The 26,630-nt window shown below is 39.4% G+C and overlaps 3 protein-coding genes across 4 annotated transcripts; all 3 read left to right on the top strand.

Moving 5' to 3' along the window:
* Positions 1-119: 119 nt before the first annotated feature.
* On the top strand, positions 120-4,203 carry LOC100706823 (uncharacterized). Of its 2 annotated transcripts, XM_025910677.1 has the most exons (4): positions 125-239; positions 357-493; positions 1,315-1,417; positions 2,730-4,203. In XM_025910677.1, the coding sequence occupies exons 2-4, from the start codon at positions 395-397 to the stop codon at positions 3,059-3,061; spliced, it is 534 nt and encodes a 177-aa protein (XP_025766462.1). In that variant the 5' UTR covers positions 125-239; positions 357-394; the 3' UTR covers positions 3,062-4,203. The 2 variants fall into 2 exon arrangements, with proteins under 2 accessions (XP_005452735.2, XP_025766462.1); XM_005452678.4 differs by having other exon boundaries at positions 120-493.
* Positions 4,204-21,800: 17,597 nt separating this feature from the next.
* LOC100707088 (claudin-4-like) lies at positions 21,801-22,385 on the top strand. Its single transcript, XM_005452696.2, has one exon. It carries the CDS (start codon positions 21,801-21,803, stop codon positions 22,383-22,385), a length of 585 nt encoding a protein of 194 aa, XP_005452753.1.
* Positions 22,386-26,005: 3,620 nt separating this feature from the next.
* Positions 26,006-26,605, top strand: LOC109203804 (claudin-4-like). The gene has a single exon (XM_019363536.1). It carries the CDS (start codon positions 26,006-26,008, stop codon positions 26,603-26,605), a length of 600 nt encoding a protein of 199 aa, XP_019219081.1.
* The last annotated feature ends 25 nt before the right edge of the window (positions 26,606-26,630 follow it).

Raw genomic sequence — 26,630 nt, 5'->3', positions numbered from 1 at the left:
GACTCGGTCCAGCAGATGGCAGATATCTCTCCTAACTCAAATTGGTGGAATAAACGTTAGGTGATTACACTCATGGAAAATGAAGACAAAAAAGAGGCGGGCATTCAGAGTTTATTTTATTATTTTTTTTACAGTTAGGAGGAGGGTTTCCAAACACCTGTGTTGTACCTCAAAATACTTTACAGTCAGAACAGCGCCTTAACGTCAGTTTTGCGCATCGCATTCTTTTTTGTTAAGAGGTGTATTTTATTTACTAGCTGTCAGCGATAAAATAAAGCCATTATCAACAATGTTCTTCCGTTGCCTACGAGGGCGTTTTGGCAGAATTTTTGCGTTGGTTTTCTTCGTGCTTGCAGTTTTGGAGGCAACAGAGTTCGAGGGTCGACCCCAGAAGATGCGGGAGATTCGGGCAACCCTGGTTGATTTGGCCTGGAAGGGAAGGACCTACCTGGGCAGGCTGGTCGGGGAGCAGACGTATCTGTCAGTGGAGAAGGTAGCTGTTATCTATCTTAAAGAAAAACTCTGTCTCTCTCTCTATATATGTATTTATTTATATATTTATTAATTTAGAATAGTTTTGCTTTAGGCTATGATTCTGTATTGTTTTTTTTTTTTTCATTATAGTTGGCATTATTTTTGCTTTTAGTTCTTTATTCTGGGAACCATGTTTTGATTTGTCTCTGTGTTTGTTTATCTTTCTCTCTTCGTGTCTGTTCCCGTGTGCTGTTTCTTCCTGTAGTGATGGCCAGGTGAAGCCTTGTGAAACGTAATGTCCTTCCATCAAATTGGTTCAGGAACATTTTCATTTCTCAAGGCTTCACATGTGCACACAAACCGCCCACCTGGAAAAAACCTGTAATGTCATTTAAGGTTTTTGCCTCTTGGCTGGTGTCAGCATGGTAATAATTGTTACCAAGAATGGAAACAAAAAGACCTTGGATTGTTTTTTAATTGATTAATTAATTCATCCAGTTTATTTGGGATTAGTAATGATAATAGAAGTTTATCAATGTTGACATTAAGCCCACACAGCCCACACACTTTTTTAAAGAAACAAGGGGCCATCATTCATCATGGACATTCCTAAATGGAATATCAGTAATCTGTCTTCATGGATAAATGTGTGTTTGTTTTGGCCCAGAGTTACTCTGTATATGTCTAACAAGATCACACTGACAATTCACACTGAGTAAATGCAAGCAATATGAGGTATAAATGAGGTAAATCTAGGCTGTAACTAACCATGTCTCCATCTGTCCACCCCCTTCTTTTTTTCTTTTTACTTCTATTAACCCCTGTTTCCCCACCTTCCAGGATTTCTCTCAGGTTATAGGTGTGGTTGCTGAAAGTGTGGCTAATCATCTAAATGCAGTACTACAGTACAGCTCACAATTCCTGCAGGCTAATGAAATTCAAGGTAAGGATGTGTTTTTCTGATGGGCCAGTGACTAGAAAACTACATACAGTTTTAATTTTAGACATGCTCAAAAAGTGGCATTGCCCTTCACCTACCATTCTACACTCACCAGGCTCTGTGGAGTAGATGCTTAAATAGCACCAACAAAGCATAGGCTGTATGTAAAGATGGAAGACTTCTTCCTTCTGCACAAAAGGGTAATTTAGACATGTCAGATAGCACTGCTATTGTGACTGGCAGAGGAAGGACTGTGTCCCCACAGCCTTTAACACTCACATAGGCCTGCTGCTGCAGTATTGAATTTTCCTTGCTGTTTTGGAGCCTTACTTTTTTAGATAAGAAAAGATTAATAAATGCTTGGTTCCTTACTAGCTACAGTGCTGTGCAAAAATCTCGAGCAGCACCACATTTCTTTACTTTTTTGCTAAGAAAATGGAACATGGTTTATGGAATTTTTTTGAAATTTGCAAACCTGCATGAAAATACATTATATAGGGGAACAACAGAGACTGCACAATTCCAACAAGCTTGAAAGTCAATATTTGATATGATCACTAGAGCCCAGCCGATATGTATTAATCAATTTTCACTTTTTTGGATATATTGGTATCAGTATTTATAATGCAGATATGCTGACTGATAGTAGGTGGTCAAGCAGGTGATGAGGGAAGTGAGGGTTGAGAGGCTGAGAACACACATGGTTGTGAACGAGTGTTTATGATAACACTAGATGATATATATGATCTCTCATTCTGATAATTTGGGCTCTGTTACTCAGGAAACCCAGTATCCCAATGCACAGCAAATTAACTGAGCCCAGATTGTTCAGTTTTTGAACCAGTTTGTGAGGCACAGGTTTATTGAAAGTTGGGCTCAAATCTACAAACAACATTCTCACTTGGATGTTTTCCTGGTCTAGTTTTGTAAGAGCTGATGGAGAGCTGTTTGACTACATCCTCTGTCAGTCTCTATGCTCGATATTCAAACTGGTGCGGGTGAACGTCAGCAGGGGGTGAGGATCTAAGAATGAGTCTCAAAACAAATCATAAGCAAACAACAAAATAAGTAATATTAAATATAGAAACTCAACAATAGTGTTCTGTTCAATGTAAAACTAAAGAAAAATCTTGGTGTTTGTGTTTCACTCCACCTGCTGATCGGACCTACCAGACTTGCATTCAGATGATTATTCCCAGTAAATAATTGATTCAGTTCAAATCATAGTGCGATGTGCTTTATAGGAAAGCTGTTAATAAACACACAATAAAGGATTGTTATATTAAATGTCATTGCTTGTGTTTGTTGTCCACAGTTGATCTCCCCATCAGCAAAGTCACCCCAGAAGGACTGATCTTTATTGCACAGTGGCTTCTCAAGGTTCTTTTGTGGTACTGCTTAATTTCTCATGCCTTCCAGTTGATTGGTTGGTTGCTCGTACGGCTGCTGAGAGTCATGCTAAAGCTGCTGAGAGTCATGGTGGCTTGCTTGCTTCCAGGCTGGTCGGGAAAATTGCTGGCCTGGAGGAGCAAGTTGAAATCCTGGCCAAACTTGAAGGGGGGAATAAAATTGAAAAGAAAAGAAGAGCAGCCAAAAAAATTGATTGAAAGATTGAAATCCCCCAGCTTATCTTTACCCAAAAGTTGAATAGAAGGACCCAACATTCGACCTTTGTAACGGAAAAGTGTTAAAACAGTTTATTTACTTGTGTTTTTGCTAATAGTTAATCGTGCTTAATTCTAATCATAGTATAATAAAGGATAAATCTAATCAATATGATGAGTAAGATTATGTTATTTGAATAATGAAATAATTTTGATTCCTTGCTTTTTCACCTAGATTGTGGGAGCATTGTTATGACTATAGTGCATCCTTGGCTCTTTCTTTGTGAGTGAGTGTGTAAGATTGTAAAAGACAAAGAAATGTGAGAATGGCTGATTTCACCATGTATGATTAGGAAAGAAGTCTTATTGAGTACATTGTGATTAACACAGTCATAAAGAGAAAAAGTATGTTTATATGTGATTGAGCTAATGAGAAATTATGTTGAAATAAAACAGCATATAAACTGAATGAGACATGATGAAGAGCATATTCATGTGTGGCTGAGCTACAGCATATAAATGTACAATGAAATACAGTATATGTATGAGAAAATGTAACCACTGAAATGAATGATTAAACTTTTCTTTAGTTAATCTGTCTGAAAGGTTATAGAGAGAGAACAAGAGGGTGTGGCTTAACTTTGAGACAATGTGAATGTCATGTGGGCTGATGGTGGTGTTAAAGAGGGGAAGCAGAGATGAGAACAACATGTATAATAATCACATGCAGATGGAATAAGTTGTTTTTTGTTGGTCGAGTGGAGAATTAGAAGACCTTGGAATTCACAGTTAGGATTTTCTGCAAGAATCCCAGAGAATTGAACCTTCTTTTTCCAAACCACTGTGGATTATAAATTGGATTGACTATTTTTGGGATTTACTCTGCTCACTGTCACCATGTTGGATTGGAACTTTGTACAGAGTTCTCTCTCTTTGAATGTGTGTCATCCTGCATGGTAGGGAGGAGACTGCATCTGTTGCTGAGTGTTCTCTCTCTTCTCTTCTACAACAACATCAAGATCAGTAGTAGATATTTAGCAGCAATTTAGACTTGATTATTATTAATTATTATAATTTTTTATAAATTTTAAGATGTTTTGATTGTTATCATCTTGTTGAGCTGTTTGTTTTGCTCCAGGTAAAATTGCTTAATTAAAATATCTTTTCTGCCATTAAAGTTAATTTAACGGACATTCCTTTTTTGGGGATTCTTTTTTAAAAGTAAAGTGAATGAGTACTAATATCATTTCAAGGTTCTTATAAATTATTCTAGCCCTAAAATTAACAGATCCATGGGGCCTATTTTCCAGGTCACAAAAGTAAAACCTAGCAAACCATAGATCATTCAGAGGAAGCTAATGTTAATGGATGTGGCTGCTGATTAAACCGTACTGAGAGTTGCTAGTCTTGTAGCAACATCTAGACGGGGGGTAGACATTCGGGCAGTCTGACATTTACAGAGAAAGTAAAATAAAAATGAATTAAGCCCTACTTAGATGAGATTAATATTTGACAGGGAGCATGAAGAATCAGATATTCATATTTTTTCCCTGGTAATTTACCACATCACTACAGACAGAAATATATATATATATATATATATATATATATATATAAAAAAAAAAAACACCCAGCACGCCCCTGCGGGCGGTTTATCCTTCAAGCTCGGGTCCTCTACCAGAGGCCTGGGAGCTTGAGGGTCCTGCGCAGTATCTTAGCTGTTCCCAGGACTGCGCTCTTCTGGACAGAGATCTCCGATGTTGTTCCCGGGATCTGCTGGAGCCACTCGCCTAGCTTGGGAGTCACCGCACCTAGTGCTCCGCACCCAGCTGGATAGCGTAGTGGTTAAACTACACGCCTTTGGAGCAGAAGATCGCAAGTTCGATTCCTGCCTGGGGCGTCTGTATCCAGTAAGGGTCCTAAGGCTAGACCCCCTATGCTAAAGTGAGCCTACCGCAGACATGAGCGAGACAGATAAATATGAAGGCATGCCGGCTCGGACGTCGCCCGGATCAACAAGGTCCGCATCAGGTGTTGAGGAACCAGGGCACCCTGACGACAAGTGGGCTACTGGAACAAGAAGGCATCGGTGGGCAAGAGACGAAAACAGGGCGTTGTTGGAATATATATATATATATATATTTTTTTTTTTTAAAAAGGTCAATAAATCCAATCACAAGTCAAAGGAAAAACAATAACTTACCCAAGAATCTCTGTTTTGATTCTTTTTTTCAGAATCCTCCCCAAGGTGGAATTATGTGGCACCTCATATATGACAGAAAACCCTTATTGCCTCCTCTGTGGGTTAGAACACGATAGTTTAACCACTTGGGTCTCCATAAGGGTTTTCTATGGGCAACCTATAGAGGGCTTACTCACAGAAAACCCTCATAGGGGCCTGAAATGGAAAAATTGCTAACTGACAAATTAAGTTGACTATTGTAGAGAAAATGAAAACACACCAAACCACACCACTACATTGCCTGGAACATGCGGCTGAGTGCAACTAATTCAAAACCTTAGTAAAAGGAAGTTAACCTGGATCCTAATATTATACTGGAAAAGAACTTAAGTTAAAGTTATCAGGCTGCATTCCGTTTACTAAGACAAACTCGTTTGATAACATATGAGTAGCTGTGTTACATCCTACATGGTAGACCACTTTTCACTAATGTGCACTTGACATCACATCAGAAAACTAAACAGAAAAAGCAAAGGGATCTAAAAAAAAACAAAAAACCCCAAAACAAGAAGGTATATTAAACTCTAAATAGGAAACAAAAGTCAATAAAAAACTAAATTCAAAACATTAGTAAAGTAAAGTAATCCAGGCAGGCACCAAGACACCATACAAAGTCAAATACACTTCCCACAGGTTTCTTGAGAATCTTTTATACAAAATAAAACTCTCTAAACACATCCCAGTTCTACGGAAACTAAAGAAGGTGTTAGATAAGACATGTCTAAGATTTCTTAGAACCGACTGTGATGTAAAAAAGAAACTTGGCAGAAGGAACAACTTGGCTTGAAATCCAAAGGTGAATTATCATACCACTTGCTGTGACTAAGTCTTTCATTCTCTGCAGGCATTTGTGATCTGCTGCAACTTGTCTATCGAATATAGTGTCTGGGCACACGGGCATACATAATTGTTCAAAATTGTAACTTCAATGCTGAAAGCTTGACGATTGTTGCCTGCCATTGCTTTAAACATTTGAAATGCCTGAAGCTTAATTTTACTGACCCAACTCAACTGCATTGCATTATGAAAACATGTACCAGCGTAAATGTAAAAGCAGAATGGGATGCTGAAGATAACACTTAATGAATCAGAAATTGCAGAAACTGGAACTGTGTTTGTTGAATTTGCTTTAAAAATGTAAAAAACACATAACTGGGAGCAGAAGTGCCTGAAAAGCTGAAAGGCCTTTGAGTTAAATAATATTTTCTGGACAATGGAGCTGACTTACTGTACTGCTTTATTAGGGATACCGATTAGTTTGCCAAAGCTGAAGCTAATATAGTTGCTATCTGATAAAGTTTCCCTGATAGAGGAAACAAGTTTACCTAATAAAGTAGACAGGTACTCATACATTATTTGCCCACAGGTACAGAAAGCCTACACCTTAACTTTCATTTGACTTCTGTCTGCCCACACTTGAAAGCTGAGTTGGACAGCTACCACAAACCAAACAACCTCTGGCACTAATAACAAAACAAAATTAAAGTTGTTTAGCCTCCCAGCATGTTAAATCCCTCAAAAACATGCATTGTTGTATTCTATGGAATAATGAAATGGCACACTTTCAAAAGGACTTTTAGTCTGTGGCCCATTGTTATTGGGCGGTGTGAAAAAAAGAAAACGGCATGCAGGTCAGAATGCCTCTGTCACTACAATGTCCTTGAGCAAGCCAACCTCTGATTAACAGCTAAGGGAGGGGGTGAATGTTCATGCTGCGTTCACATGCGCTATCATGTTGGAGTTTTCTGAAGAAGGAGTTGGTATAATGGCATCAGGAAGTTCAAGGCATCCAGCAAGCTGTCGGGAGGTGAGTGATGATCTGAATTCCAAAGAATAGAAATTAATCACTTCAGCTCCTGTTCCGCTTCTTTTTCTGTGCTAGTTTAGCCCTGTTCTTTCCTCTGAAAAAAGGAGCACTGTAACAAATTTCTGTAAAAACTACAGCACACTGTTACTGTAAGAAGGCTGTATTTCATAAGTCCAATAATGTTCTGCAAACAGAAAAGCATTTTGAATGATCTTGGAACTTCATTTGACTGTTACATCAAATCTACAGCCTATAGATGTTTTGGAGACTCTTGACCGCTAACTGCGTGACATTACTTGTCAGACATTTTTAACGTGTGAAAATAATACTGAAACATAGTGAGAAACCTACTAAATTATGTAGATGAGATAAACAATGGCAGCTATGAGTAAACAAACAACTGCATATACTCAGAGAAAGTACAACACTTTCATGACTAGCATCTTGCTTGTTATGAGGATAAACTGGGCAAGGGGGGGCTGAAGATGGATGTTTATGGGCTCAAATTGTAGTCATAAATATTTTGTACTTGTAAATCAAATGTGTATGTGATATACATGTATGTATACATATATAAATATACACATATATATATACATACACATGCACACACACACGTGTAGATATATATATATATGTATATATATATATATATATATATATATATATATATATATATATATATATATATATATAACCAAGGGCTCAGAGAAGAGCTCGAGAGGATGTGGAGGGTGGTCCCCGTGGTAATCGGAGCACTAGGTGCGGTGACTCCCAAGCTAGGTGAGTGGCTCCAGCAGATCCCGGGAACAACATTGGAGATCTCTGTCTAGAAGAGCGCAGTCCTGGGAACAGCTAAGATACTGCGCAGGACCCTCAAGCTCCCAGGCCTCTGGTAGAGGTCCCGAGCTTGAAAGGATAAACCGCCCGCAGGGGCGTGCTGGGTGTTTTGTTTTTTTTTTTTGTTTTTTTTTTTTACATATATATATATATACATATACATATACATATATACACTAGGCGTCCCACGCCAGCTTACACCAAAAAGACCAGAGTTTTATCCACAATGCACATGTGCAAAACATGAACACATTACACTGACAGTCTGCAGGAGAAAACACAGTTTTCATCAATAATAGCAGACTGTGGCCACAAGATGGCAATAATGTAAAGGTTAGATGCATGAAAGGAGAAAGAGTTCTATACTTTGGTACTTTCTTTTCTCTGCCCCTGAAGGATATGTTGTTTTAGCTACTTTGTTCTTGCTCACGCCTGGTTGTACACATTACAACTTAGAACTTAGAGTGGAAAGGCATCAAGAATCCCTATTTAAATAGTTCTCTTTAAACATAATACTGTTTTTTTTCTTTTTTTGGGGGGGGGGGGGGGGGGGGGTATTATTCATTTCATAGTATATGAATCATCACACACACATGCATAAAGCAATCAAATAAATCACCAAATGAATCACTTCAGCTGCTTTATTGCTGCTTAGATTATGGGTGAGATTGTGTTATATTATGAAAAGTAGGATATGACATGTAAAAATTCTTTTAACTTTGATAAATATCCTAAATGTTCTAATGAAATTAATTATTTCAATCATTTTAAGCTAAATAAAGTTAATGTCATCTCTAGCAACTGAGTCATCTCTGAGCCTATAATATCTCCCTCAAGGCTTCTGCAGCAATAAATCGTGTGTGTGAATGTGTAAAGCTTTGAATGCGCAGTAAGAGCAGAAAAGCCAAACACTAAATGGAAGCTATGAATGCCCCTTTGCCACTTTTTTTTTCTACCTTCCCTCTCATCCGACTACACTTCTCCAGTCCGAATGACATCCCGATGTCATTGCTGTATATCCTGGTAGCATGGATCAGTGAATCGATGTCTCGTTCACTCTGGCGTACAGCTTGATGTCATCCATGTACAGGAGGTGGCTGACAACTGCTCCGTTCCGTAGTCGGTATCCGTAGCCAGTCTTGTCAGTGATCTCACTGAGGGGGTTCAGGCCTATGCAGAACAACAGTGGAGACAGAGCATCTCCTTGGTAGATCCCGCACTTGATGGTGACTTGTGCTATGTGCTTGAAGTTGGCCTCTAGTGTCCCGGCCACATCCCCATTGAGTTCCTGATGAATTCTCTTAGGGTCCTGTTGATCTTGTATAGTTCTATGCATTCCAGGATCCAGGTGTGGGGCACTGAGTCACAGGCCTTCTTGTAATCAATCCAGGCAATGCACAGGTTGATCAGCCTAGTCTTGCAGTCTCGGCTGACTCGGCTGACTGTTTGGTCTACCAGTAGCTGGTTTTTGCACCTCTGGTATTCTTGCCCATCCCTTCTGTGCCCCATCTGTGCCCCACTCATGTATTGACCCATGTGCCTTTTCATCTTAGCCGCTATGATGCCTGACAGGAGCTTCCACGTGGTGCTGAGGCAGGTTATTGGTCGGAAGTTGCAGGGGACTGGTCCCTTCTGGGGGTCCTTGAGGATCATGACTGTCTGCCCTTTGTTTAGCCAATCTGGGTGTCTCTCGTCAACTAGCAGCTGGTTCATTTGTGCTGCCAGGCCCTCGTGGAGTGCAGTCAGCTTCTTCAGACAGTAGGCGTGAACCATGTCGGGGCCTGGTGTTGTCCAACTCTTCATACTGGAGACCCTTTCTTGGATGTCTGCCACTGTGATGGTTACTGGACCCTGTCGGGGGGTTGCTGTGGTCTGCCCTCAGATCCACTAGCCGCTGAGCATTGCCGCTATGGGTTGCATCCTTCTCCCATATGCTCTTCCAGTATTGCTCTGTCTCCAGCCTTGGTGGTGCTGTTCTCATATTGTTCCCCTGCCACTGAGAGTACACCTTGGCTGGTTCTGTGGAGAACACCTGGTTTATCCTCCTGCCTTCGATCTGCCCAGCCACTTGAAGAGCGGCTGGCCAAGGCTGTGAGTCTTTGCTTGGCAGTTTCCAAGGCCTCAGGGATGGACAGCTTCCTGTACTTCTTAGGCACCTTCTTCATCGCACCTTTCTCCAGCTCCGATAGTTGGCAAACCTCCCTCTGTGCTACCTTGATCTTAGCCTCTAGCCTCCTTCTCCATGGAGGGTACTGCTCCTTGTGGCTGTTCAACTTGTTGCCAAGCATCTCACTGATCACTGCTGCCATGGTGTAGATCAGCTTGTTAGTCTTGGTAATGGTGGCTGTAGGTATCATCCGTAGGTGTTGCATTAACATCATCTACCAGACCTTCTGAGGGTACTGAGGGACTGGCAGAGGAAGGACTGTGTCCCCACAGCCTTTAACATTCACATAGGCCTGCTGCTGCAGTATTGAATTTACCTTGCTGTTTTGGAGCCTTACTTTTTTAGATAAGAAAAGATTAATAAATGCTTGGTTCCTTACTAGCTACAGTGCTGTGCAAAAATCTCGAGCAGCACCACATTTCTTTACTTTTTTGCTAAGAAAATGGAACATGGTTTATGGAATTTTTTTGAAATTTGCAAACCTGCATGAAAATACATTATATAGGGGAACAACAGAGACTGCACAATTCCAACAAGCTTGAAAGTCAATATTTGATATGATCACTAGAGCCCAGCTGATATGTATTATATATATGTATATATATATATATACACACACATACATACACACACACACACACATATATATATATATATATATATATATATATAACAAGCTCTGAGTACAAGATCCATAGAGGCTGGGGTCTATCACACCAGGCAAGACCCCAGGTGCAGGCTGTGTAAAGATGCCCCAGAGACAATCCAGCACATAACAGCAGGGTGCAAGATGCTAGCAGGCAAGGCATACATGGAACGCCATAACCAAGTGGCCGGCATAGTGTACAGGAACATCTGTGCCGAGTATAACCTGGAAGTCCCGAGGTCAAAATGGGAGATGCCCCCAAGGGTGATGGAGAATGACCGAGCTAAGATCCTGTGGGACTTCCAGATGCAGACGGACAAAATGGTGGTGGCTAACCAACTGGACATAGTGGTGGTAGACAAACAGGAGAAGACGGCCGTAGTGATCGATGTAGCGGTTCCGAATGACAGCAACATCAGGAAGAAGGAACACGAGAAGCTGGAGAAATACCAAGGGCTCAGAGAAGAGCTCGAGAGGATGTGGAGGGTGAAGGTAACGGTGGTCCCCGTGGTAATCGGAGCACTAGGTGCGGTGACTCCCAAGCTAGGCGAGATCTCTGTCCAGAAGAGCGCAGTCCTGGGAACAGCTAAGATACTGCGCAGGACCCTCAAGCTCCCAGGCCTCTGGTAGAGGACCCGAGCTTGAAGGATAAACCGCCCACAGAGGCGTGCTGGGTAAGTTGTATGGGCAACCCATAGAAAACCATAGAAAACCCTCACAGGGCCCTGAAAGGGGAAAAACTGCTATTGGCCAAATGAAGCTGACTATTGTAGAGAAAATGAAAACACACCAAACCACATCACTACATTTCCTGGAATATGAAGCTGAGCAAAGGGAGCTGATTCAAAACCTTAGTAAAAGGAAGTTAACCTGGATCCTTATGATATACTGTAAAAGAACTTAAGTTAAAGTTATCAGGCTGCATTCCATTTACTAAGACAAACTCGTTTGATAAGATAAAATTTGTCGTTTGTTTTTAATAGTGAGCTCATAGTGCAGTGGTATAGAACCTTGCATAATATGTGAAAGAACCCTTTGAAGTCTCTTTCCCTGGAAGCAGACATAAAACCCTTGGGGGTTGTGCAAGAAATAGTATACTTCAAAGAAAATATGCAGGCAGCTGGGTTACCTGTTATAACCCCTTGTGAATGAGGGAATAGCTGAAAGTAGCTCTTCTTGTTTTTTAGTTGGTTTGTTTTTGTTTTTTTAACAACATTCTGGGCAGCCCACTGTGGGCCTTGGTACCGATGTGAAATCTGGGACACATCCATGCCCTGCACTGTTGGACCCACTGTGGGGCTAGATCTGCTTAGTGTGGGCAGCCAACAGACAGCCTATACTATGGCCTCACAACATTTCACTTTGATACTGTGACTTTGTGGACTATGTTTACTTGGATTTTCACTAAATGATTCTAGTAAAGCCACTGGTAAACACTCCTTCCACAACTGTGTGTACATACAAAAGCAGAAATATTACTCAATGCAATTTCTGGAGAAACTGCAATGGGTTTGTTACTTCCATAGGACCGTGGCTTGGTGCTAAAAGGTTGAAAGTAAATAGGTTAGCTAAAAAAGCTGAGGAGAATTGGCACTTTAGAAAGTAACAAGGCCTGTACCTGATAAACGGGATTGTATGTTTCAATTTTACTTATAATGTGCCAAATGACTACAACAGGCGGCTCAATGCCATCCAGAGTAAGGATCTTGTTAGCCACAGTGTTTCTAAGATTTTTACGTCCCGTTACAATAACCTCAGTTTTATCTGAACTTAGAAGCAGAAAATTAAAGCTCATTATGTGTCTAAGACATCCCGGCAGTTTAACCAATAAAAGTGGGTATCACCTGCATAGCAGTGAAAATGCACGCTATGTCTTCCAAAGTACGTGTAATGTAAACAGAACTGGTCTTTGCACAGAAGCCTGTGGAGCTTCATAATTAACCTCAGTGTGTGAAGAGGACTCTCCATTTAATAATAGTTGTAATAAAATGTTATGGCCAACGGTGTTAAACGTTGCACTTTGGTCTAGCAGGGAAGATTTCAACTTTTCAATATGAACGAAGGCTAAAAACTGATTAGATTAATGTCTGATGATCTTTTCTGTGCTTCTTCAAGTTTGTAACACCAAACATATTAAAGGATGATATAAGGTTCACAGGAAGAGTTGAATTAGACACACATTTACTATTTTTCTTTATACTCTTTCGTTCTTCCATCACTCACATGTTTAATATGATTACTATATCAGAGGAGAAAATGAACATTGTGTAGTTTAAAACTTTTTATTTAATCAAACTGTAATGTTGTTGAACTCTGACGGACGTGTCTTTTAATCTTGTCAACAAAACCTTAATCACCTAAATGTGACATTTATCATCTTGTAAAATGTCCCCTCTGCTTCTGTTGCACATCACCCCTGACACTCTCTGCTTCACCTGCCCTCTGCAGCTGGTCCAACCCCTGCCTCCTTAAACTGGGGTGTTTAAATCTCTTTACCTCTGTTGTGAACTTCACACAAAGTTTGTGGTAACAAAATCAAACTAATGAAGATCTCGTTTGAAAGATCCCCACTCACATGACAAAATAAAAACAGACTGCTCAAAGTAAAAGCAGAGCCCTCACAGTTGGTAGTACAAAACACAGTGACAACGTGCGTATTAGATACGCTTACACCAAAAGCATAAATATGAAAAAAAAATGGGATCACCAAGAATATCCTAAAAATGGCAATGATGGGGGTGTTACAGTGAAAAAAGCAGCCAAATTTTCATCTGAAAATGTTGAATTTTAGTAAAAACAATGCTCTGTAGTTTGATACTGTCGTTACAGACAAAGCGGATGTTTAAAGCCTTTGGACGCCCATTTGATGAAATGCACTCATTCTCCTTATCGGCTGGAAACATTAAAGCCGTAAAATGACTTTTTTCCAACGGCTAAAAACTAATGAACAACAGCGATGTTAGTCTGATTCAAAATTTGAATGTACGTGTGTTGAAAGTGTAGGTCTTGTTGAATTATTAAATATACTTTCTTTAATTTTTCGAGCCACCAAAACCAAAACTTTTAATTTTCTTCTGCTTGAGTCTCGGCCTCGGGTAGCTCTACTCATCATTGCTGAGTCAATTGTCTGTTTGTGCTACATTTTTCAAGGAGCAGTCGGATATTGGTAAGGGTGACTTTATGTGTTTAGTTACTTAAGTGGAAGTACTGTGGAAAGTTTTACCTTACATACATAGATCTGACAGTACAGCTTCTGAGGTAACTGTTTACAAAATGTTATATTCTATCCACAAGTTCTTTGCAATTTTACGTTGATAAACATTATCCTTAACATATTTGGCCCAGCATAAAGTACTATGGCCATCACACTGTCATTTAGAATTGCTTAAATAACACGTGTCTTAAGTCATTCCATCACACAGAAAATTAAAAAAGCCATGTGGTTCACTTTTACATCACAAAATGTTAGAAATATAAGTCGTTCATAACATCCTAAAAGGTTGGGAGTTTAAAATGCAAACCAATGGAAGCAGAAGTAGAAGACTGTAATTTCACAGAGCACACGGTGTCTATTATTGTGTAGACATTTATAAATAAGAGCTTAATAAAGATGCTTAATTTCTTAAGAAATAAACAGGTGGAGTGATCTTTATCAAAAGTAGAAGTTACATCTGTGGCTAAACCACTGTACCCAAAAACTTAAAAAATCTACTGTGTGTGAGGCTGTGTGAGTAAAGCTTGCCCTTCACACCCACGTGTAACAAACCATCTGATGGGGGTTGTGGATTTGACACCTCAGCATTGTGAAAGTGGGGAAACACGTTTGTGGCTGAGCATAAGAGTTCTGCTTACAACTTAGAATCTCAGTTCTAAATGAAATTCAAATGCTTTTTAAGTGTGGCTAATGTATTATTTGACTTCTAAGGCACACACACACACACACACACACACACACACACACACACACACACACACAAGAACAACAACACAGAGAAGAAGAGGGGGTAGTTTTACTATGCATCATAAAAACGCAATCATGCATCTTCCAACTGTATCTTTCTGTTCTGGCTTTAGAATCATTGGTTGTTTACTGAGCCGTACTTACTGTTGTGATACTGGGAGAAAAGGATAAGGTTTGATAGACTAAACCGTTACACACAAAACTTCAAAAATCTAAAGCGTGTGTGAGACTGCTAGCTGTGTCGTTCAGCAATAAACTTATCTACAAATGTGTTAGTAAAGAGTGACGTGTACTTCTGTCCCATTAAGCAACGGTTTAACAAATTTCACTGCAAACTATAAAGGAATCTGGATTTAAATAGAACATAGTAGTGATGGATTAAGTGTAGGAAACACTAGTATAAGGTGTCTATGGAACAAATCTCCTTCAGCGTTCAAAATGACCAAAGTGAGGATGTAAAAAGATTTTTATTAAATGCATTGCTGTTTGTGATTCATATTGCTTGCCGGAAGCTCGTCCTTGGACGGCCTGCTGGGCGGGAGAGCACGCCTGTGTAACATGTCTTGATAAAAAGAGGAACGGAATGTTCCAGTAAGATAGCCACATACTGTTGTATAGTCATTTTTCTGAGAAGAGCGAAAATACGCCGCCCTGTTGTGTGGGCACCAGTGACTATAAATGCACGAATAAAAAGGTACACGGTGTGACTCTCTTCTGAGACGCTCACCCATGTACATGTGATTCATTACGCTGTCTCATTGTGTTCTGTTTATATTTGCAGTTTGCCATTTGGGATTTTCCCTTAACAGAGGACTACAAGCATTTCTCTCAGTTGGTTTTGTTTAGGGAAAAAGCAGCTAAATACACTGAGACTGCTCCACATTGTTAGCGAGTTAACTCTCAATATCTGTAGGTTTGTCAAACTTGGAGTGAACAAAAGCAGAAAAACAGTAAAAGATGCAGACAGTGAAAGTCTGGTTTATTTTATGAACACAATGAAACATTTTACAGTCCACAGAACAAAGTAGCATATATGATAAATAGATACACATAACACGGACAGTGAGAAGTAAAACTCATCGTCTTACCACATGTTATATTCTGTAAACTTAAAATAAACCACAGAAATTAGAGTTTAGTGTTTTAAAGTCATCTATTAAAAACATGAGTCAACATTACTGAAGTGACACTTTAACGATGCTTCATATCACCGTGTTTGTGATGATAAAACATGTTCTCTCATTAGTAGATGTCTGCGCTGTCACCTGTCATGAAAATGTCCAGAGCCAGGGTTTCTCTTCAATTACCATTGATCATTAATAGGGCCACAAAAGATTTGTCACATTATGCCCATAAACAACATGCTTTTATAGAAATCATTGTGACACAAATATTTATATTCTTGTTTCACAATGTGCATGAACTCAAAATCTTTAGAGTTTCATATTTATGAAGTATCGCAAATAATACATTTATACCAATGTATGAGCTACACTTCTTGTAAAAAATGATTGGAAATGCGTTTGAAAAAGCTCCTGCTGTGACCTTCCTTCTGTGAGGGCACACACACTCACACACACACACACACACACACGCACACACACACACGCACACACACACAGAGAGAGAGAGAGAGGTGGAGATCATTAATACAAAGGATTGGAGTCGGTTTTGGATTTTCACTTGTTGTTGGCTTTAATATGAACAGTCACATAAAATTCATTCCAATTTTTTGCCTTTGCTTCAATTAGGATGTTTCTTTAAATCTACAACAGCTTCCTTTTCAAAAAGTTTACTGACATAGTAAAGAAGTAGCTAGGGAACTCAGTAAGTATGAGCAACAATAGCTTAAGGACACTATGTCCAATAAAGAGGAATTCATCATCTGCAGTTCGTGAAAAAGCACAATATTAAAAACAATTCAGCAGACCCTCAGAGTGCGGATACAAACTGTTTTCAGCTGTAGAGGTAGAGGTACACTTTATGCACTTATCAAACATACAGTTTAGAGGCTTGCATTAGAGTGCTTTGGTGCTTGGGCATCTTTTATTTAGCATGGTTGTACCATTGTGAATGTAGCTATATAAATAAATACGCTCAAGAGTCTATCATATGTTTGTCATGCAACTAAAAATTCGAAAATATATTTTTAAATCAGTAACTTTGCAAATTTAGAGGATTTGTTTTCGGACAACATATGTGTCACATTTTAAACAGGGTTTGAATAATCAGCACTGACATACAGACATTTATGCGCTGGGTATAACAGACATGCTTACTGTGTGAAAGGCCCACCGATATCTTGGAGCAGAGAAACACACTGTATTGTTGCTTTTCTCTGTTGTATAAGCAGCGCCCGTAGGTCAGAAACGCTGTGTGCGGGTAGCAAAGGCAGCTCCAACGCACATCCAGGCATCCGTCTGAAAGAAAGGTGTCGCTGCAGCTAGGCTCTCAGGATAGTCAGGCTTTTATTTATATTTGCATTCTGGTGCATTAAAACTAGCAGCCTCTGTGTCCCGCTTGGATCATCATTCCGAAAATTCAGATTTTTAAATAAAATGGTGAAATGGCTAGTGATGAGGAAAGAATATGTGTTTGTTTTTTGTTTTTTGTTTTTTTTAGAAGTATCACAGTTTATTTCTAAAGGAATACCTGTTGTTTAGGGTATTCTGTTTAAAAACTATTAGCCTCTGTGTGTTTCAGAGCGCTAAAGAATATGAAATGTTCCTAATGCAGTTAAATCATCTATGTGTAATCAACAAGTCTTACTGTTACAGGGTGTTTGTGACTAGTAGATAATTAGAGAGCTAGTTGCATTAAAGGAACATTGGGGGTTGATACAGTGCTAGTGTGGCTATGTGTGAATTAGAGATGGCACGATACCACTTTTTTATGTCCGATACCGATACCGATATCATAAATTTGGATATCTGCCGATACCGATATGAATCCAATATTGTGTTTTTTAATCAATAAAACTGTTTTTTTTAATATCTTGCTGCATTTTGTATAGGTTCATACTCAAGTTTAAATAAACAACAACACTAAAGCTATTCTGTTATACCTGTGTGTAAAAAATACACTGCACCCAAAATATTTCATAGTTCAGCAACACTGATCAATCTAATAAACCTTACCTAACTTAAAACCTAACTTAAACCTGCTCCATCCTCCCTATTCTGGTATTTTAAAGAGTACTTAGCAGAAATATTAAGCAACCTAACTAATAGGGTTGCAAACTCCCAGCAAAAAAAAAAAAAATAGGGAACCACCCCCCACCCTCCACCTCATGATGCTTAATCGATGTAATCAACTTTAATTTGATGCAGGGTGGAAAAAAATGCACAGAAACAAATTATTTTTCAAGAATAATTAAATAGATTCAACATCTTTCTTCAACAGAATTGCAGAATTCACAGACGGTACCTTCCCAAAGGAAAAAGTACTATAGCTTACTAGGGTATATAGACTTAAGAGTTACTATATATAGTAATGGACTTCTATACATTTTACATCAGATTAAAACTTTGGGTGTAAGATTCAGATAATTTTGTATTAAAAGCTACATATTTTAAATGAGAATAAGAAAGAAAAGTATGTCTTTGTGCCCCCTTTTCCCTGTTAATGCCCTATCGGCCCCCCTGGCTGCACTTTGCTAGATCCGCCCCTGCACAGTTACCAGCCGTCAGCTACGTAGAAAAGGATCCTGGTGTAGAAAGTAATATTAAATAAATTCTAACAACAGCTTATCAAGCTTAAACGTGCTGCTGTTGTTCAGCCGCTGGTTTCCTCTTTCTGGCATGAAGTGGCCCAAAAACAAAGAAGAGAGACGGACTCCCGACAGAAAAGCCGACCAGCTGATCATTAATGCCGGGCTCACACTGTGCGATTTTTTCAGTTGCGCGATTCAGCTCCTGCTCAAACTGTACGATTGACTCGCAGGGGTTAGAAGTTCATAGGTCACGATGCAGGGTCTCACACTATACGGCCCGATGCTCTGATGCGACCTGAGTGCTCAAACTGTGCGTTCATAAAATGAAGGTTATAACAGAAATTCTGTCGCTCGCTCTCCCTCTCTGTCTTTCACTCACACAGACACGCACACCACCACCGTCAACTTTATGAAAAACATTGATCAGGCAGCTGTGATTGAGCAGCAGTGTAGATCCAACTATTTTCACGGTTCTTGTGGTCGTGATAATTTTGTGAGGCCACATCGAAAAGGCTCGGGTGAGCTTTCCAAAGTTCTACAAGTTGTGCCTCCATCGCTTCTGTCCAGATCACACGCTGCACTGCCGTGCTGCGCCGTTTTTTTCGCTGACATTTGTGTTTGCGCGTGCACAGTGTGAGAAGCTGCGGTGACACCCTCACAACGGTCGCGAGGATTTCAAACAGGTTTGAAATCCTCCCGACCAAGCGATTGATGATCGGGAGCTGGTCGTGAGGTGTTAATCGCTTCTCGTTACCCCATGTACACTACACGATGCACGACGCACGATGAAGGACAAACTCGGGCCGATCACCAAAACGGTCGCACGACTCAAAAATCGGCTCAAAATGGGCCAAAAATCGCACAGTGTGAGCCCGGCATAAGCAGTTTCACGATTGAAGTAGCTGCAGGAAGGTGAGGGAGAGAGAAGAGGCAGTCGCTCCATATATCGGTTGTTAAGCTTAACATGGGAACGCTTTACAAACATTCAGAGATGAACTTACACACTTGCTTTACTTCTCTCCGGGATAACTTCCTCAGAGATGAAATGCTGGTTTGGTAGCGAGGCTACAAATACACACAGGCTCTATCACATGAGGCATACTGCTGCAACATGCTACGGTTATGAGCCGAGTTACACCGTGTTGCAAGTTTTGTGAGATGCTTTTTTTGATATTTAATGGATCAGAGTACATTTTTTATTTTTCGCCGATATCCGATCCAGTAATTTAGGTCAGTATCAGACCGATACCGATACGTAATATCGGATCGGTCCATCTCTAGTGTGAATATGTGTTTTTTAGAAGTATCACAGTTTATTTCTAAAGGAATACATGTTATTTGTGACACTCTGTTTGAAACTATTAGCCTCTGTGTGTTTCAAAGCGCTAAAGAAAAGTAAAATGCTCCTAAACTAGTTAAATTAAAAGTAAAATGCTCGTGCTGATGAACGAAGTGTTATGCTCTCAAGGGTCGTTGTAAAGGGTTAGTGTGCCTGGTTAGGGCGTTTTTATATAGGTTGGCCTTGGTTTCAGTTGGCCTCTGAGATGTAGAGATAAAGGTGTGGGGGTGTAAGCAAAAGGTGAAACCTGTTTGAAGGATCGGTTGGTCAGTAGAAAGTGTAATGGAAAGATAAAAGGTGAAAAACCTTTGGTGGCTCCGTTGGACCTGGTTTCAGTTGACCTCTGACATGATAAGATAAAGGACACTGTTTGTAATGAAAACTATGGAAGTACAGTTGAGATGCTCTTGATAAGGATGACCTCTTCTGCTGACGGTAGGGGGTCTAACTGTAACCCCCCTCTGTCTAACTGTTGCAGAATTAAGAATCTGAAGTTTTAGAAGTATCACAGCAGGAATACCTGCTGTTTGTGGTAAAAAATAAAAAATGCTGCAGGTATATTACTACTTACAACCATCATTTGTCATGAACCGAAGGTTATAATATGGAGGACAGGAAGGCCTTCCACTCCTTTAGAGGACATGGACAGACCAGTGAACAAAGTGGAGAAGTCCATTTGTCAGGTGTTGAGGAAGATGAACATATTCAGGATGACATTAAGACGATACATGAAGAAGAAAAGGATTGATGGAAAAGAAATAAGGCTATAAAAGGATATAAAAGATCTGGACTTGCCAATCAAATCTTTGACAAACATATGGAGAAAGACCTGGCAGCTCATTTAAAGGTACTAGCACCCTTTATAAAGCCAGTTCAGGGTATTTGAGTATACACAAAGAAATGGCATTTTGATCCAGCTGACAGGGATATCAGAGTCTGCACATATTCTTTTTAAAAACTAATAGGGAACATTCATAATTATTTCCCAAATGCTCATTATCAGTTATCAAAATGCAGATAGCTCACAGAGACGCAAAGTTGGGTACTTATTTAGAGTGTATAGCTTGACATATGTAAATACGAAAGTAAGACTTTTGATGGGCTCATGTGGTAGAACTGGCTTGTATAAAATTGGCCTTTTATGTTGTATTAATAACTTTAAATAAACCTTAGTACTTTTGTGTTATATTTGTCTAGCTTTTATATAGCATTACAGAGCGACCAAAATATACTGTTTTACTTTTATAATCAGTGGCACAATTTACCCCAAGCTATTCTCTCCAAAGGCACAACTTACCCCACACCAGGGGCAAGTTGTGTCACAAGACCACTTTTTTTTAGAAAGCCATATTACTTAAAAACTATATTTCAGATCCACAATGATTGTTTCCAGGGATGGACAACATCCTGAATTATATGTACATGTTTTATTTGGAAGCATTACTGTCATGGCCTCACTTTAAAGTCACTTTAAGTAAAAACTGGTACAACTCTCCCCTATAGAGACGCCATGTGCATAAGATGACATGGCCCGAGCCAGTACCTCAGCAGACTGCAGTGAATTCCTCTGACAAATCCTCAGTTGTCACTACTAATGTAGGCCTGTGTTTCTGAACTCATGAACAAATGATTTCTCCGAATATACCTGGTCCTTACTCCACAAACATTTATGAATATGATGCTGAACATTAAACAGAAAAAAATTATTGAAAATGAACTCCGTCTTAAACACATTCAGCAGTAATATTAATCAATTTAACACTGATAGATGATGATAATCCCTGCCTGCATTTCTCTAAAAGTCACCACATGCCAAAATAATGAGAAAACCGAAATAATTATACATTTTATAATAAAGTACTTGCAGCCCTGCTGCCAATATTTAAATGAAGAATCATTGTATCACCAGTGAGAGGAAGCCACAGTCAACTTCTTCCCCGAGCATAGATAACCCACATAAAACCCACTTCCTGCTCAGATCTTCTCTCACAGATAAATGACTACAGCTCTCGAGGGAGCTCTCAAAGACACTATCTTTCATCTTTAAAGGGAGTGAGAACGTTTCATTATGACAGCTGGCGTAAGACACCTTCTAGGCTTGGCCTTGGCCATTGTCAGCTTTGTGGGGACCATTGTCATCTGTGCACTTCCACAGTGGAGAATCGAAAAAATCTTCTGGGAATCGAGCAACGTTGCTCCCCAGGTGTTCATTGAAGGTTTGTGGAAAGTTTGTGGTCCTTACAGTGCACACACTGAGTGCAAAGAGTATGAGGAACCATTTGTGTCTATAAGTCAAGACCTGGAGGTTGCTAGAGCGCTCATCGTCATTGCCATTATCGTTGGTGTCATTGGGATCCTGCTTGGTGCTGCTGGGAGCAAATTCATCAACTTTGTGCCAGACGAAAGGAAAAGGAGCAAAATAGCTATGGCTTCTGGAGTTGTTTGCATCATTGCAGGCATATTTGTGCTAATACCAATCAGCTGGACCACCATCACCACCACCACCATCCAGAATAATTTCAACAACTTTCTGCCTCATGGCACTCTGGAACTGGGAGCCTCGCTTTATATTGGCTGGATCACCACAGCACTTCTGTTCCTGGGAGGAGGCCTCCTCTGCAGCTCCTTTATCTGCCAAGATGGAACTGACTAAAACGTTAAGTACGCCAACCCAGTTACTTGATTTCTCATATTAACCTAAGCTTAGAAATCCAACAGTCTGTTAAAACAAAGGTTGAATGAATAGAATAAGAAAGTCTAAAACTGAATTAAAATAGGCAGAAATATTGGCAATTTGAGAATGTAACTTGATTCTTGATATATTTTGTTGTATTTTATACCATTATAGACACTTTTTCTTTTCATGTTTATTATTTATGCTGTTTACTATAAACATGTGGAAACAGTTTTCCATTTTTTCTGTGATCTTTGTAAAAATAAAAAGCATGGGCATTCAAATAAAAACATGATTCTGTGGCTTAAATCTAGATCTGATCTTTGACTTTTTCTTTGTTAAACTGGTTCACAGTTGATAATTATGTTATCCATTTGCAGTTGCATTCAGAATATTTTTCTGCAGTATTTGTTTAATGGGTTTTGTGTAAAGTATGATTGTATTGTAACAGTAAAATTGTCACATTAAGATGCCTGTTCATAAGAGCATGAGATTATGTTTTAGGGTTTGGGGCATTTTAGGTTTTGTTTAGTTTTTTAAAGATGTCTTTATGGTCGCTGTTTTTTTGTTTGTTTGTTTGTTTGTTTTTTTAAATGTACTGCATTAGGAAAAGGACAATACATGTCAGGCTTGACAAACAATGTCATGAACACAAAATACAGGCTGGATACCATTGCCTTTGGTACAGTGATAGCTAAAAGATTCATCCTTATAAGGTGAAAAGATGTGTCATTGGCTACTCTTATTCAATGGAGCATGTGAGTGGGTTCACAGAGATGCGACACAATTTTCATGGTTTGTATGTGAAAAATGTCAACAGCTCAACAGGTGGCAAATGAGGGTATTTGGAAGAAAACAGAAATACTGAAGACCTGATTATTTATTATAATTATTATCTGATTTCTCTCAGGGACGGGGGCTTGGGATGTTTTTGTTGTCCTGTCATGTCAAACTGTTGAGATAACATTCAATAAATAAGGTGTGTTGAATAAAGCAGTAAATCAAAACAATGATAATAATAATAATAATGATAATAATAATAATAATAATAACAATAATAATAATAATATGCTGCATAACAATGGTGGGGAAAAAAGCATCTTTGCATATCCTTGTTTTCCTTTTATCTGGCACAAAATTGATCAACCTGATCCCAATTTGTAAATGATTTACAGGAAATAATTGATGTGAATATGAAACTTTAAACATGCTCAGGAAGAGTTTGGAATGAATGCTTTTTTAAAATTCATTATGAGATGAATGATGATTATGAGACCACGCTGTGTGTGCCAGTAAATAGGCATAAAATAAAACCAGAAATGAAACTGTTTTGAGCCTGACAAAAAGGTTTCGTTTGGTGCTTAATGTGTTGGTGGCTTTGTGTGTTTCCATTTCTCACACTATATCCTGCTGCAGTGAAACTGATTTTCACAAATGATATTGTTTTCCCATCTTTCTGTCTCTGTTTTATTCTGTATGAAATAATTATTGCCATGCATTAAACACACACACACACAGACTACTGATCTGACACATATGAGTTCTTAATTATAGATTCCCCTTTAATTCAAACACAGTATTTCTTCAGAAGCATTGCTATTAACAATATAAAAACACAAGACTCCTGGCAATGCTGAGTATCTTATAAACATGTTTTAAGAGCATTTTGGTTCAGAGTCATCTTGTTCTTGATGCTAAATGTTGGTTCCAAAATATCCTCAATGGATGAATATTATGAGAGATTTCATTATGATGTGACTTGGGCTAAATTTCTGAGTGGCAAATTGCCACGATATAATGGATTACATTTTATAGAGAAATTGCATATACCTTTATATCTGACCACTTTTTACTAGCACACACAATATGGTCAGTCTCATAATGAATAAAAAGGAAGCATTAGTCCCTCATTGTTTCCACAAAAGCTTAAAGTTTCACAATCATGCATATATTAGACACTAGTTAAAAAACCCTGCTTTATTGGTTGCATATTCAAATTACTGCCCAAGCTTTCTAATTGTTTAAAAGCACATGTTCAGTGCCTAACATACTGACTAAAAAAGTACCAAGTTATCAGAGGCTATAAACAACTACAATCTATCCAGATGATCTATACAGGTATCCACTGTGCCTATTTTCTGTTGAAACAGCCATAGTAAATTCTACTTCTTCAATGGATTGATATAGGTAGTGATAACAGCCAAGTGCACTTAATAGGAAATTTAACCATATTGAAAATGCACACGTATAATCATGAACAGCTTGGTCAGCAATAAAACAGTCCAAGAAGTGTGCATTTCACTTAAACTGTTTTAAGAGGAAGGTTATTCTCTATTTAATGTTGGCAAAGTTTTTACAAGCATTTTTAAGATTTTCACATGAGTTTGAAAAGGTCTGTTCTACAAATCGGTATTTTACAATGGAATAGATTAAAATAGCCCTTTGTTGGGCTACAAGGAGTCACCTGTGATGGCCCTGGTTTTCCTGAGACAAGAGGATCTGGTGATGGCCTCCAGGGGTGACAGAGGGCAGCTAATGATTTTTTGGGCAGCGTTAATTACCCTCTGTGCAGCCTTCCTAGCCCCTATGTCCCAAACACCCAGGCAATAGGAGAGCAGGCTCTCCACTGAGAAGCAGAAGGCCAACAGCAGCTTCTGGTCCAGGTTATTCTTCTTCAGATTACATAGTAGCATAGCGTGGGTTTTTTTTGTTTTTTGTTTGTTTGTTTAATCTAAGGTAAAAGAGGGTTTCAGTCTCAATCCAGATTTTCACTCATTTATTGCCTGAAGCAGTTCAAAAAATATTCAGGTAAATGGATCTCTTTCCGGTTAGAAAACCACAGTCTGTCGCAGTTTGCTGTAGCCAGCTTCCAGAAGAGAGATGACCTTAACTTGGCATTATAGATATTTATAAAAGAGAAGGTGCATCTGTCCTATTGGTCAAAGACCATCAAGAAGGACAGTGGTTTAGATTTTTGACCCCCCTTATTGGCAGACAGGATGGTCCCAACCTCTTGATAGTCTTCTTCTCCTCAATCGGTTGCCATTTCACCTACGGATGAACACACACACACTGGCCTGCCTCTCCCTAACTTGTTATCTAATTCCATAGGCCCGAGGCAGCATGGGCGTGTGGAATTAGCTATTGTTTTCTCAAGCCCTGGTTCACTCCCACATTCCTGCATTTCGCCTACCACTAAGTCTGCACAAATACCTCTCAAATTATGTGAATCTATACATTTTCTACTTAATTTTTCTGCAGTATTTGCTTCTTTTTAAATGTTTTTTTTTCCAAGTATGGCAATCTACCATGAACATTACAGCATTGCTGTATACAATAGATCACCACTAAATCTATAATATTGAAATTAATGTATACACACATAAAATTAAAAGTAAAATTTCACAATAAAGTGCTGGTAACCATGTTGTACAGTGTCTGTGTGGTGTGTGAGTCAATCAGCTTCGCTTTTAAGAATAAAAACCACACACACACATATATAGACCACATCCTGCTTAGCACTTTCCTCACATACAACTTGCTGCAGTTCTCAGGAACACACAGGCTTTCCACTTTGAATTGATTGACAGAATTTCATCATGACTGCTGGTGTACGACAGCTTCTAGGCTTGGCCTTGGCCACCGTCAGCTTTGTGGGGAACATCATCATCTGTGCTCTCCCACAGTGGAGAGTGAAAGAGTTCTGGCGTGAAGCTTATCCCTTTGAATCCAACGTCACTGTGTCTCTGATGTTCTTTGAGGGTTTATGGAAGTTCTGTGAAACCTCCAATGTACTCCTGACTTGGTGCAAAAGGTATGATGAAACACTTGCGCCTATAAGTACAGACCTGAAGGTTGCCAGAGTGCTCATTATCATTGCCATTATCATTGGTGTCTTTGGGATCCTGCTTGGGGCTGCTGGGAGCAAATTCATCAACTTTGTGTCAGACGAAAGGAAAAGGAACAAAATGGCTATGGCTTCTGGAGTTGTTTGTCTCATTGCAGGCATATTTGTGCTAATACCAATCAGCTGGACCACCACATCCATCAACAATAATTCCGATCAATTTCTGCCTCTTGGCTTTCAGAAGAGTGAGCTTGGAGCCTCGGTCTACATTGGCTGGATCACCACAGCGCTTCTGTTCCTGGGAGGAGGCCTCCTCTGCAGCTCCTTTATCTGCCGTGGTAACTCTGACTAAAACTTTAAGTACTTCAATGCTCACT

The sequence above is a fragment of the Oreochromis niloticus genome, linkage group LG10 (genome assembly GCF_001858045.2).
Source record: "Oreochromis niloticus isolate F11D_XX linkage group LG10, O_niloticus_UMD_NMBU, whole genome shotgun sequence".
Lineage (NCBI taxonomy): Eukaryota > Metazoa > Chordata > Actinopteri > Cichliformes > Cichlidae > Oreochromis > Oreochromis niloticus.
This window is presented reverse-complemented; position numbering and strand designations above follow the sequence as displayed.